This window comes from Spea bombifrons, chromosome 2, assembly GCF_027358695.1.
Source record: "Spea bombifrons isolate aSpeBom1 chromosome 2, aSpeBom1.2.pri, whole genome shotgun sequence".
Classification (NCBI taxonomy): domain Eukaryota; kingdom Metazoa; phylum Chordata; class Amphibia; order Anura; family Pelobatidae; genus Spea; species Spea bombifrons.
Genome location: NC_071088.1, coordinates 35,764,998 through 35,780,084, shown reverse-complemented (window position 1 = coordinate 35,780,084; position 15,087 = coordinate 35,764,998). Strand labels below are relative to the sequence as shown.

General features: G+C 39.2%; 1 protein-coding gene across 2 annotated transcripts; it reads left to right on the top strand.

The window, feature by feature from the left end:
* Window positions 1-5: 5 nt before the first annotated feature.
* Window positions 6-9,608, top strand: BLZF1 (basic leucine zipper nuclear factor 1). 2 transcript variants are annotated; one of them, XR_008346429.1, is made up of 9 exons: window positions 6-80; window positions 2,017-2,089; window positions 2,487-2,543; window positions 4,106-4,530; window positions 6,213-6,412; window positions 7,206-7,334; window positions 7,812-8,031; window positions 8,961-9,205; window positions 9,319-9,608. XR_008346429.1 is itself a non-coding variant. In XM_053457500.1 (8 exons), the coding sequence occupies exons 3-8, from the start codon at window positions 2,516-2,518 to the stop codon at window positions 9,144-9,146; spliced, it is 1,188 nt and encodes a 395-aa protein (XP_053313475.1). In that variant the 5' UTR covers window positions 6-80; window positions 2,017-2,089; window positions 2,487-2,515; the 3' UTR covers window positions 9,147-9,608. The 2 variants fall into 2 exon arrangements, 1 of the variants encoding a protein (XP_053313475.1); XM_053457500.1 differs by having other exon boundaries at window positions 8,961-9,608.
* The last annotated feature ends 5,479 nt before the right edge of the window (window positions 9,609-15,087 follow it).

Here is a 15,087-nt window from a genome sequence, read left to right as displayed (position 1 = left end):
TGACGCACGTAAACCCCCCCTCGGCAGACGTGTCTTGTTCACAAAGCGGAAACTATCGGGCGTCTCGAATATTTACGAAAGTAAGTGTTATAAAGTTGTTTATTTGCTAGCGGAATATGCACTACAGCCAGACGTGTGTAAACAATGGTGTTGTTGTGTTTGTAACATCTGCTGTACAGTATTACCCTACTGTATTGTGGTTCCCCTTCTCTCTCGTTTATTATATAGATATGGCTTCCACCCTGGGCTGGAAGGTATCTTTTGTGAACAAATAACTTTTGTGTATATCTTATTTGAAATGTTGTTTGTGTGATATGAACACACGCCATGAGCCCTGGTTTCATATCTCTACCATGACATCATACTAGTCTTCCTCTCTGGTCAATCACAGAGTAAAACCATAAAAGGTTTCAGGGGGCATTGACCTTTTCATACTACTTACAATCACTATTTGCCTTTAATTTTGCCGTTTTTTGGTTTGCAATCTATGTTAATGTTTTGGAGATACTGTAAGGGACAGTATACACACACACACTGATTTCAGCACTATACATTTATATACACACACAATGACTCCAGCACTATACATTTATACACACACACCCTGGCTCCAGCACTATACATTTACACACATACACACTGACTCCAGCACTATACATTTATACACATACACACTGACTCCAGCACTATACATTTATAAACATACACACTGACTCTGACACTACAGTATACACATACTGGCTCCAGCACTATACATTTACACACATACACACTGACTCCAGCACTATACATTTATACACATACACACTGACTCTAGCACTATACATTTATACACATACACACTGACTCCAGCATTATACATTTCTACACACATACACACTGACTCCAGCACTATACATTTATACACATATACACTCTGACACTACAGTATACACACACACTGACTCCAGCACTATACATTTACACACATACACACTGACTGACACTACAGTATACACACACTGACACTACAGTATACAAACACACTGACTCCAGCACTATACATTTACACACACACACACACACTGACTGACACTACAGTATACACACACACTGACACTACAGTATACACACACACACACTGACTGCAGCACTAAACATTTACACACTGATTCTGACACTACAGTATACACACACTGACTCCAGCACTAAACATTTACACATACACTGACTCTGACACTACAGTATACACACACATACACACGGACTCCAGCACTATACATTTATACACACATACACGCGGACTCTGACACTACAGTATGCATACACACATACTGACTCCAGCACTATACATGTATACACATACACACTGACTGACACTACAGTATACACACACACTGACTCCAGCACTATACATTTACACACATACACACTGACTGACACTACAGTATACACACACACTGACACTACAGTACACACACACACTGACTCCAGCACTAAACATTTGCACACTGGCTCTGACACTACAGTATACACACACACTGACTCCAGCACTAAACATTTACACACACACTGACTCTGACACTACAGTATACACACACACACACTCCAGCACTATACATTTATACACACATACACACTGACTCTGACACTACAGTATACATACACACATACTGACTCCAGCACTATACATGTATACACATACACACTGACTGACACTACAGTATACACACTGACTCCAGCACTATACATTTATACACATACACACTGACTCCAGCACTATACATGTATACACATACACACTGACTGACACTACAGTATATATATATATATATATATATATATATATATATATATATATATATATATATATACACACTGACACTACTCCCCCTCTCACTTCGTGGAGACCCAGTCACGCCACTGATATTGCATTTAAAAGTTAAGGGCAGCTTTAACTCAGGAAGCATGAGCTCTGTGCTGTAATGTGACAGCTATTCTGAATTCTCTCTCTTCTCCTCCTTCAGCTTTACAAAGGCTGACAGAACAAGCGAGGTTTCCACAAAAAGTATTACAATCAAGATGACGTCTACCATGGCATAAGTATAAGGTTTGTATTGAATACAACATAATCATAGTACATTTCATGCTTTAAATCCGTTTAAAAAGAAATAGCAAAGAATTCCTGCATAGACGTTCATTTTGAAGTATAATCCAAACGCTTTGTTTTCGATATATGAGATGGAGGATAGTGTGCAGGATTATTGCCTAGTGTTAACTTTACAAATGTCTCAAAATAAGGAAACTCTTGGGGAACCACAAGAGCCTGTTTACTTTTGTTAGGCATAGTTAAGCCTATATTAAGCCAGACCATATTATCACTTCAGAATTACTAAACTATTTGCTAGCATGGGATCCTCATAACTAACAAATCGTCCGCCAATATTTATATTGCAATACCTAAAATGTGTTTAAAAAATTATTGAAACTAGTGCTGTTTTTTGCAGTTTGCGGTCCTCTGAACCAATACAATAGAATGGCGACCATCACAGGGACTGTTAAAAGTAAGTATGTTATTAGTGCACATCTTCACTTTTCCATTTTGCATATTTTTATTCATTTTCCTTCAATATATCTCAAATGTTAGCTTTTATAAGGAAACATTTGGTATTAAATTATGCAAGCTTTGTAAATAATCATTAGTGATACATTGAGCTTTATTCTTTGGAATAGAAACATAGAGTTTGACAGCACATGAGGACCATTTTGCCCAACTAGTCTGCCCATTTTTCCTGATGTAAATACTCGAATGTTAATCAGTCCTTGGTTTCTTGTTAGATTCAGGATAGCCATATGCATGCCCTATGCGTGTTTGAGGTCCCTTATTGTATTAACCTCTACCACTTCCGCTGGGAGGCTGTTCCACTAATTTACCCACTGCCTCTGTAAATCTTTCTTATGGTAAATCTGTCAGACACATCATATATTTACACATTAGCTTGCTGGCTTTCTGGCCTAACCTTTGTGTGATTCCTATTATGGATCAATAAAACACATGTAAAGTGCGTAATCAAGGCACTTAATGTTGGCCACTTTTAAAAAGTCAGCAATGCACAATTCTTTTAACCCCTTAAAGACACTCGTGTTTAGCTGCAATTTGTCTCATTTACTGTACCCTCACAAATTATATATCATTTTTTCAGGACAAGAAGGGATTTCTTTACGTACAATTTTGATCATATCCAATTTACTCTTAAAAAAAAAAAAAATACAATGTGGTAAAAATAAATAATTGAAAAATCTTTTACTCTGAAGACAAAATCTACTAAATAGATTCCTATATTTGTTTAGAAATGCCCAGCATGCTTATTTTTTTGTGTTAAGTTACAAGTGTCATATTTTAAAATATATAAAAAAAAAAAAAAGATAGGAGCGATCACATTTGCCATATTCATTAAACGATTGCATCCTAAACTCAGTCGGCGTTGCTCGATTTTGAGGCATTGAGCGACATGACATGCCTGGCACATCATTGTCCGTTAAGGGGTTACAAATCAGTCACGCATAGTAACAGTTGCCTCGCTCATCCCTGTTTTAGAGAAATTCAGGCAAATATTGAGGAGGGCTAAGGAAGAGATCATCAAACACCCAGCAGATGCTGTTTAAATGCATCCAACTGCATATAGTCACACTATAGGGCCATGTATTGCTTAGCCCGCCACTAGGTTACACAGTATATGGCCGTATAGTGTGACTGCCCAATATTTATGCTCCAGGTAGGTGATTTTAAATAGTATTTACTGAGTCTGCGCTGATCTCTTTGCATGCATGTTGATCATTTTAGCATAACCCTGTAATCTGAATGCACATGCTTTAAAGGGTGTGCTTCCCTTACTAGAGAGTAGGAATTATTCCTTGTTCAGTTTGTTTCTTACATGCCAAATGTATGAATTATTTACCTGTTTAACTGTAAACTTAAGCTCACAGTATGGAATTACGTCTTTAAATACCAAAAGGAAATATAAAAAAAAAATTAAAAAAACATAATAAAATATTTTAATTCAAATGTGAAATACATGTTTGCTTTAACAAATGTATCCATTGTGATTTTTGTTTTGTTGAGCAGTGGCAGCTTCCCCACCTATACGCGGTACTGGCGATGGGATGGAAACAGAGGAGCCTTTAAAATCCTCAGAGGTACAGGCCCCTCATGCCAAGGCAAGGCAAAGCCCGAAAAGAAAAACTATGCCGACTCCATCGCTAAGTCCCGGTGTCCTCCAGCTTGGAAAAATCCAGAGCGACAAAGCAGTCGAAATTGAAGCTTTCAGAATTCAGGTGCCCAAATCTGCCATAACACATACAGTCCTACCTAAACATTCAAAACACCTGGAGGCAAACGGACATTGCAAGTCAGAAGGAGCAGATGGTATCATTGATCCTTGGAAACATATCTCTGAATTAAAAAGCACTATTGAAAAAATGAAGAATTCCGAGAGGAGGTTATTACAAGATAAGGAGGGCCTTTCTAACCAGCTAAAAGTGCAAACTGAGGTAGGTGCCGTCACCTATAAGGAAAAAACATTTTTTTCCCCTTAAATGGGAAATTAAAAAAAAAAAAAAAAAGTTTTTCTTTTATCTGTTCCAACCAATCCTTTAGCATTATATATATATGTATTAAATATGACCACAAGAGATCTGATTGGGGATAACATTTATATAATATGTAGGATTTTTTTGGACTATGATATCGGCCAACTCGAAAAAGGCAAAGGATAGACAAATTCTTTGAAGGCTGAGGATTAATAACATTTTTAGGGTTGTTAGCACACTGTTAACCCCTTTAAGACCGGGACGTACCTGGTACTTCCTGGTCACGTGTCATCAGCAGACCGGGACATACCAGGTCCGTCATTGATGATGAGCGATCCAGTGTCGCTCTGAACGCTGGGATCGCGAGGGGATGGCTGCTACTGACCGCTGGGTGACCGTGATCGATTCTGAAGTGAATCACATGCACAGAACTAGGAAATTTAAATGGGTACGCGGTCTTCAAGCAAAGACACAATACCCAAATGCTGGACTCGAAGGGGTTAATTCAGACCCTGGGTCATTTGTTTTGATTATATGGGGATGAGACATTCAGGCTTATTGAAGGCTGCCTTGACATTCCCGCTATACGCTTCTAACATACATTATTAACCATAATATTACTTAGCCACACATGGAAAATGTTGTATTTGGGGTCAAAACCATCATTGTGGTGGTGAAGCGTGACTGGTGTTAGCATTTGAAGACGTGCTGGGACTTGTAACTAGAACATTCTCTCCACAGTGCATCATAAAACCTGTCTTAAGGACAACCTGTGGGAATTTAAGTCTAGCTCTTATTTTTCCCACGCACGGGGCAGAATGCAGATTTCATAGAATGCATCTGAGACAGATAAATAGGGTTTTTCGAAAATGTTGATGAAATGAGACTCCCGTGATTTGCAGCCAAACTTTGGATTGTGTAAGTTGTGATTTAACCATGTTTTGCCAATTGCCGTGTTTCTATCCAGCATTTACATGTCAAAGTTTGGTACCAGTTAGTAAGCAGGTAAGTAGAGCTATAATAACAGTAGCGACGTCAGACGGTGCAACACTTCAATACAGATTCCCAGTTCCTACTGTATTATGCAGCATTTTTACCTCCTTGCACCAGTAACCAGAGTCAAGGAAGGTTTGCAGGTGTGTTGTAGTTTAACTCTGGCTTCACTATATATAATGAAAGGAAGCTCTATAGTGGTCCTGTATAATGTGTAGAATGTAGATACATTGGTGAGAATTGGGTTTCCTCAATCATTCATGCTTTATACCCGGCACTTTGTCCTTAGTACTATTGGAACCTACTAGTGTTTGGCCCTTCATAATGAAATGGGGGAGTTGAAGCCAAATCTTTCCTGCCGGCTCTTCCTCTAATGACTGCGGACTTAATCTTTTCGTCTGTTTTACCCTAAAGCATTTCCAGACACTCAAGTTTGGGTAATAAAAAAAAAAAAAAAGAGATAAGTGATGCCTTTTTCCCTATATTGAACCAGATTTCAACACCACCAATAAATAATACTACTCCCCCCGCCGACTTTTTTGATCTTTTTTGCTTGTACTTTATATTCCAGTACAGCTAATAGCCGATTATTGGTTTTTTTGTTACTTGTTTGTTTTTTTAGCTTCATATTTTGAAATATTCCCTTTAAGGTTAACCGCGAGCTTAAGAAGTTACTTGTGGCATCCGTAGGAGATGATTTGCAGTACCACTTTGAGCGTGTAGCCCGAGAGAAGAACCAACTTATTTTGGAGAACGAAGCCCTGGCGAGGAATACCACCCAGCTATCTGAGCAACTGGAGCGGATGTCTATACAGTGTGATGTATGGCGCAGTAAGTTTTTGGCAAGCAGGTAAGCAAAATAATAAGTGTTCTTAAAATCAAACACAATTTACTTGGGCGTGTTTTTCCCTTTGTTCATTGTTTGTTGTGTTACATGCGTTCTGTCTGCATGAATGTGCTTTATAGGGTAACAAAGGAGAGCTTTTTCCTTCGCATAAAACCAACCGCTTCAGGGGTGTCTCCCAAGCGACTGTTGTCCTGCGGCAATTTAGAGAGAGATATAAATTAAACCTAGTAATCACACTGCAAATCCCTGTGACAATAATTACCATGATAACCTGCAAGAATAAATACAAAGCCTTGTACAATGACAGAAAAGTATTGGGAATGCTGTTGGGATATTTTAATACGTATTCACTACACTGCTGATAAAGAGCTACAGCAGTCCTTTATTGCCCGTTGCAGACAGCAGGCATATATATTTACGTTATTGTGGTTATTTTGCTTATGAGGAGGTAATATGATGTCATACTCAAACTGACATTGAGCTTATTTTCTATATATAATCCACTCGAACAAGAGCCTTGGTCTTTTGTTGAACTTTCAAGTTGCATGTGAGTCGATAATATAATAGCTTTCTGGACCTCTACCTTCTACTCGGGCCCTTCATTGTAACAGTGGGCATAGTAAGAGTGGGCAAAAATGTAGAACAAGGAGAATATACTAGTTCTTTTGAACTTGTCAACTGTGTTTATATAGTTGTCGTTCTGTTTCTAGTTGAAGTATCTAACGGTGAAAAGATTTTAAAATATTGTGAAATCCAGAGGTATGCTGAACATGCTGCGGTTCTTTTCCATTTGCAGAGTGATGGCTGACGAATTAACCAATTTAAGGACAAATTTGCAGCGGCAAAACAGGGATGCCCAAAGTGCCCTTCAGGATCTATTAAGTGAGAGAGAGCAATTTCGCCAAGGAATGTGTGACACGCAAAAGTATGTTTTGGGACTTCTATATTTGTAAAAGTAAAACTTTCCAGGCATATATCTGTGTAATAAGTTATCTGTGAGTTGAAATACGCAAACATCTAGTTTAGTGAATATATGTGAGGGAGTACTTCTTATATCCCATCATAAAAACCGGATGTAAAAACAAATAATTGAGAACTGGGTATTTGTTTTCTGCAATACATGCAGACATCTATATGTTTCCAACATGTACTTGTGGGGGTGGGGGGTGGATATAAGTGCCTGATTTTCATGAAGCCTTTGAGGTTCAATATTTTTGATTCATTTATATTTTCACATTCTGGGCTCATTCGTATGGGACTAGGTTCAGTTTTAAGCCATTGTCCTGTCCTGTTGCTTAACAGAGGTCTACTTTACCATCTTAGAGAATCTCAGATCAACTTGTGATTGCTGTGTAAGGCTCTGTGTAAAACATTTTCTTATTATGATATTGTCACTCCGTAGGTTGTTAGAAGAGCTTCTGGTTTCTCTGCAGTGGGGGAGACAACCGACCTACTTCCCTGGGCCTAAGCCTCACACTACAGCAGAGCTGGTAGCGGCTAACCTCCGGGTAGCAACGGCGGTCAAGTCTCATCTTATAGGAAATATTGGCTGCCCAAGTCCAAAGCAGACATCAGCGGCAATCGAGTTTTGCAGCACGCCTGCTGAGAAAATGGCAGAAATGGTGAATAATGTTTGAAAAATGTTTGTTTTTTTCGAGTTTGATTGTTGTCTTTGCTTAAATGCAAGATGTCTTTTGTTATTACATCAGTTCTCCTAACATAGCCTCCAGAGGCAGGTCGTTGCCATTTCTTTAAGCAGATAATGTATGCTGCTGGGTTTTTAATTGCGGTAAAAGCCGTATTTTCACCTTCTGGGAAAGTGCAAGTTTCTAGTAAATGTGTGTTTATTTCTCCAAATTGCTTTTTTTAAAACATCATTTCTAAATGCCATCTGACTGCATATCCATAATTAGGGGTTATTCCATATTACACTGTGTGCCCTATCGACCCCCCCCCCGTCGTGTATAATGACAAATGACTCAGCAAGAGTAGAGGTTGACAACAAGTTTCTCCATCTTCTTAGCAGTTTGTTGTATCGCCTGCATTATTTAAAACAATGCTAGCATCAGAAGCATAGAAGGCTCTGTTGGAAGCTGCAGCCCCTCCGAAAGACTCGGTACCATGGAACATTTAAGGAACAATATGGCTGGACACGTTTAGATATAATTTGAAGTCAAAGAGATGCCAGGATCATTCTGTTTGAAGAAAAAAAAATCTAAGTTCCTCCTGCAAGATGATAAATGCATTATCTTAAGAGCAGAAATTCACTCGGGGGAGACCTTTAAACCTTCCGATCCCAGTGGGGTTATGAATCACGTAAGGGGTGCTGTCATAATCTCTATTTTATGCACCTTTAAACAAAATGAACCCCCCCATAGACTAATTTTATAGTTAACATTTACATTATATAGTTTACACATACACAGAGCAAAATCTGCTGTAGGCCAGTGTTCTTGTTAATAGCAGCTGTTTCCTGACAAACCTTGCATCCCCTTCTTGATCAGGAGATGATACATCTGCACATTTAACTACCTGTTTTCGTTTCTTGTAGGTGCTGAGGGTATTGGATCCGACAGCCTGTACTGAGAGTTCATCAGATGTTCCCTTTCCTGACTCCACATCCTCATCCATCTTAGTTGCAACGAAAAATATTGGCCGATTTCATCCTTATACCAGATATGAAAATATAACCTTCAATTGCTGCAATCGATGCCATGGGGAATTGATTGCCCTATGACACGACACAACTTCTTGTTTCTTGATTTTCAGTATTTGCAGTGAGATGCTACTTCATAGGTCAAAAAGGTGACCAGTAAGGCGTCAGTCTTAGCCCAGACTCATATAGCAGATCGTTTCTTGCCCTCTGTGGCATTAAACTCATGACGTCTTACTATTAAATCACTTGAAAGTACATTAAAAGTATTTGGTTTGAGATTTGCTTTCCTTATAGATATCATAACCACCTTTCAAACTATGCAAAACTTGAATCACTCTAAAGACCAAAACTGCATTTTTGCATAAAACTGTTTAGTACTTGGATGTGTGTGAGATGGTTTGTTCATTGATATCTGATTTTACGGTTTTAAAGTTTTCTTCTTTGTTACAGTATTTTTGAGGAGAAAAAAGGTTTATCCATTCCAGTATTTAAGTTGTTACTCAAATCCAGATATTTCTATTAAAAATTACCAGTTTTACATAACGGTTTGCCATTCCTTCCTTATTCCCTCCTCTTCCTTATGCCTGCTCCTCCTATTAGTTGAGTAAGGTCAAAATGTGTGGTGTTGCTCATAAATGTTATATAAAGTAGCACACTTAGGACATTTCAGGTAGTAATTGTAAAGGTTATAATTTGGCTTTTTTATTCTTCCAAACAAGTGCAAAATAAAGTGTTACTGTCACAATTAAAGGGATGGTTTACTGTCCGTGACAGCACCGCTTAGGAATAATTAAAGTACTCTGTGAGTACTTTGACCCCTCAATTACAGAGAGAAACATCCATCTTTTACATATCACCCCATGTTGTATTATTTTTAATACTACTGGCTTAAGGGGATTGAGAGGTAGTAAGGTTCTATTTATATATTTGTACTTGTAGCTCTAGGACAAAGGACATTGCGGCACTTGAAACTTGGGAGAAAAATAGTTTTTTTTGCACTGTTAGGATAGAGATCCCTTACGTCTTATGGATGTCAATGTCACATTAACATCACAGGGCTCCCTATAATATGTATTCCTTTTGTTATTTGTTTCATAGAAATGCATACCGTCAACGACAATTGCCACATCATGCAGTTAAATAGGTTTAGAAAGCAATGATGTTGGGGTCTTCAGAAACACAGAAAACTGCAGCAGGGCCCCCGTCTGATCGCTCCCCGAAGCATCAACATGTGCAATTTCCTGGGGCCTGCTTTAAAAGAAGTTAGGAAGCAATACATAAAAAACGAAAACCGAAGTGACTTGTCCCTTATATGTTGTTTTCTTTTCTGGTTTCTGTATATTTTCTTTTTATTTTGCAAAATTCAATACATTTCAAGTGATAAAAAAAAAACCACCTTAGGACCCACCGTGACATTGTACTTCCTGAGAACTCTCCCCCTGCAGGTTGAATAGAGGTATTGCATTCGACCATGCAAGTAAAAAATAAAAATTGGTAGCATATAAAAATAATTCTCCAGTGTTGTCACCATCAAGGGGACTATCCAGTTCCAACAAAATGTAAACAAAAAAAATTATATATTTACAAGCTAGTCCTAAAATTAGTTCTATATCTTCACAAAAATCCTGGCATTTGAAATACCCATGGGTTCTCAAGATTTCAAAAATATATGATTAGATCTGGTAAATTAAACGGGCTGTGTTCAAAATTTCCCAAATAGGACATCGGCACATACTGACCAGATGTCAGAAATCAAAAAATGTGCTCCTCCCAAATATGGCCTTTTACCCCAAATGACACTACAAGCCTATGCATGGGTGGTATCACTGTACTCAGGAGATGTTGCTAAACACATATTGGTGTTTGGCAGTGACATGTAGCAGGAGCTGTAAATTTATGCCGGAATTGCAATGTGTGTAGGGAAAAAAACTGAAAAATTACTACCTCAAAGTTTGACGAAGACTGGTGGTAAAATTAGTGCATGTAAAGGGTTACAATACCAGCATTTTAAATACCTTTGGGTGTCTAGTTTTCAAAAATCTATGTTTTGATGGATAAATTGAATTGTCCAGCTTCAAAGATGTCCAAATTAACACTACAGGGGTGTGAACGGGTTAATATGTATTCTTTAAAACAAGAAAAAAAGTACTTACCTGAGGTAGAAATGCAGATGCAGCCAATCAGTGGTGAGAAAGCACGCCCATTGAGATCAGTGAGAACTTTCTGTGAATGTGCACTAGTTAGACCCCTGCTCTAGAGCTAGCTGGCAGAAAGTAGATTACAGAAAATTGTTGGGGTGGGGAAAAGGGGGCAAATGTAAAAGGGTTGTATTCTGTAGCATCCCAAATAGGCATTTGCAAAAGGGACACTGAATTTAAAGGGACCTCTCAGCTGTCATATGCATTAAAGTGCAAATGGCGGCTGAAAGTATGCAAATGTCTGCCTCTTTGGATGATCACATCAGTCTTTCTTTCATGTAAAGGGAATCAGTTACTCAGATACTCATCTACAGACTGCATGGTAACAGTAGTTAAAAACAAAAACTGCTAATGTAGTCATCCTGCTGCTTCTAACCTCAGAAACAGCAGCGCAGGGGCAAAAATATCTTATATTTTCCTGGCGTATTTGTAATAATTAGCAATTTCAGTTTTAGTGTCATATAGCACCATTAACGGACACAGTGAACACTGTGTTCTTCAACACGGGTTCTGTGATAACAGCTGGTGTGCCTTTATGTTGGCAGTACATCATAGTGGTTAGTCAGGGCTGTTGAAAGAATATTAAGGAACCATGATTATATCAACACAGTGTAAACAAAATGACTAACCCTTAACAAATGAGTTCTTGTAATTTATATATGTATATGTAAAAGCCTACTGCCTGAATGCCTTGCCTGTTATCTGGTTCATTCAATAACATACATTATTGGAATGTCTTTTAGCTATATCTACCATTATGGAGGTCACCCTGCTTGAAATTCAATATTACTTGGAATACGGTTTCTCAATAGATTGCTATATTAGTTACTTTAGGGGAGGGTATTTAATGTTGAATTGTTCATTTTAACCCCTTAAAGACCAGGATATTTTAAAACAATTTGCAGCGCTCATGTTTAGCTGTAATTTTCCTTTCTTTCGTTTAATGTACACACACAAGTTATACCGTATTTATCGGCATATAACACGCACTTTTTAAACCTAAATACCAAGCTGAAACCCTACCTGCGTGTTATACACCGATAAATCCTAGAGCTGCACGATTTGCAGCGACGTCTCCCTCACTTCCGGTCCTGGGGAGGGTGCGTGTTATACGCCGGTGCGTGTTATACGCCGGTGCGTGTTATACGCCGGTGCGTGTTATACGCCGGCAAGTACGGTATATTGTTTTTTTTTCAAAACAAGAAGGGATTTCTTTAGATACCATTTGTTTTATCATATCATCTAATTTCCTATAAAAAAACACTGGTGAAAATTTGTAAAGAAAGCACTTTTTATCACTTATTTAAAAAAAAGTTTTCTTATGTACAAAAGCAAATAAAAAACTGCTAAATAGATTCTAATATTTGTCCTGAGTTTAGAAATACCCAATGTTTTTATGTTTTTCTTGTAGCGTTTTGCCAAGTCTGAGTCTAGTAATCCTGTCCCCATGTCCTGTCTGGGAGATCTTTGAAGCTGGTCAATTCACCACATCAAACCATATGTTTTTCAGACACACAGTATTTCAAATGGTGATATTTTAACACTTTCCATTCACTAATTCTACTATCAGCCTTTGTCAGTTTGTGGTAGTAATTTATTTTGTTGGGTTTTTTTCACACAAATTGTACTTCAGGTATATATTTACAGCTCCTGGCATATGTCGCTTCAAAACAACACCCCGATATGTGTTCAACAATATCTCAGTTTTTTTCTGCTGGACTGTTTTCTGTCCCAATCTTTTCTGCTGCTTCCATTCTGTCCTTTGCTGCTGGTTAGTTGTTTATTTTTCCTTTCTTTGTCTTTCTGCCAACCTTTGGTTTTTGTGGTTCATTTTCAAGTTATTAGCCCACAGGAACCAGAGAAGAATTCAAAGCCACACAAAAGGCGCAAGACTCCCAGATGTCAAACTTTTGATAACAATGCCATCCAGGGGAACTGCTTTTGTGAAGTGTCTCAAGGAAGCCGCAGGGACCTCCGCCATGCCTCTAGAAGATATGTTGACCTGAGCATTGCTACAGAGTTTCGTTCTAAGGCCTCTATTGACTTTGTCTGTATTTTGGCTTGCTCTATGGCCTTCTCAGTGGCTGCTAAGAGAAAGCTCTCTTGTTGAGGTCATGGGTTGCAGATCTCCACTGTAAGACCAGCCTTAGCTCCCTCCCCTTTCAGAGGCATATGTTATTTGGCAAGGACCTGGACAAAATAATTGAGAGCGCTTGAAGGAAAGAAGCTTTCCCTGCACAGCAGAAGGTGTTCTTTCCAGGGTTCAGGGTCAGACTGAAGAACCTTTAGGAACCCGGGCCCTTTTTGTGACTCCAGACAATACAGGCCTGGCAAGGAGTTCAGGTCAGAATGAGATGGCCTTGCTTTTGGAGTCTAAAAGGGCACCTAAGAAAATTATTTGCTGAGAAAGGACCAACTGACTTTTTAGATCATTTATGATTCAACAAGACTCCTGCAGAAGACAGAAGGCTTGTATCGTATGGAGCCTGAAGACCTCTCAAGACTTGTCTGCCATCAGGATGTTGTCCAAGTAGTCAGAAATATGAGGGCCGTAATCAACTTCAAATTTTGAAAAGGCCCTGGGTGTGGTGCTTAGACAGATAAGTAAGGCTCGGAATTGAAAATACATCTCTGCTACCAGGTGCCCTCTTCAACTCCAGTGGCAAAACTGTCTCTCTTCATAGAACGCCAAGAGAGGTCAGGTCTTGTCTCTTCGTTCCTTTACAGAGAGGGAAATGATGAGTCTCCAAGGCACCCTTTGCTCCATGTAAGGTGGACACAGTGGCATTTTGCACTGGGCCTTGTAAGGTGGGCACAGTGGCATTTTCGTCCTCTTCAGTATTCTACCGGGATCATTAATTTTAGGGTCCCTGGCACTCCAGACTGTCGTTCATTCCTTCCAACATTTTGGTATTGAGAGGAGTCCTCATGGCTCTTCAACCTGTTACTCCTTGGCTTCGAGGCAAATGGATCAAGTTAAGGATAGACAACAAGACTGCAGTCTCCTACATAAATCAGCGGGGTGGAACAAAGAGCCTTTGTCTCCTAAGAGAGATTTGTCTTATCATGATGTGAAGGCAACACTACGCACAGAATATGATGGCAATTTACATACCAGGCCCAGACAATTTGGTGGCAAACTTCCTAAGAAGCAAGTTGGATCAGAAGGCGTAGCACCTCTCCACTTACATATTTCAGAGGTTGGTCGACAGATGGGGTCTCCCCTAGATAGGCCTTCCAACGAGGAAGAAGTCTACCTCTACCGCTTACTACCAGATCTGGTGAGTTTTTGCCTCTTGGGCCCAAGAAACTCAATTCTCTCCTTCATATCCTCTACTTTGGCGACTTCTGACTTCCTGCAAATTGGGTTTAACAAAGGCCTGAGTCTATACACGATGTGCAAGTGCAAGTTTCAACTATCTCTGCCCTTTCAACTGTCAGAGGGGCCAAAGAATCATGGCTCACATGGAATCTACAATCCAGCTTTTTTCTCCCCCTTGGGACCTGCCTCTTGTTTTCCAGGCTCTAACTTCCCTTTTAAACCTATTGAGTCTATCCCTATGTCTACCCTATCTCAAAAGCTGGCATTACTGATTGCCTTAACCTCGGCCAGAAGGCCTTTTTATGGGAGGATTTTTTTTACTGTTATCCGTCCAGATAGAGTGATGTTATGACTGATCCCTCAGTTCAGTCCTAAGGTTGTGTCCTCCTTCCACCTTAATGGAGAATTTATTCTTTCGGCCATTCGTCCGAATCCCTCATCAGAACAAGAGGAGGACTGGTACAAGCTGGATCCTGGTAGAAGGCTCTGTGTCTACATAAAG

Excerpts from the sequence above, each read along its gene's own strand:
- BLZF1 (XM_053457500.1), top strand. The coding sequence starts at position 2,516 with ATGGCGACCATCACAGGGACTGTTAAAA. Across the intron at positions 6,413-7,205 it reads AGTAAGTTTTTGGCAAGCAG|AGTGATGGCTGACGAATTAA; the intron begins GTAAGCAAAATA and ends TTCCATTTGCAG. Across the intron at positions 7,335-7,811 it reads GGAATGTGTGACACGCAAAA|GTTGTTAGAAGAGCTTCTGG; the intron begins GTATGTTTTGGG and ends GTCACTCCGTAG.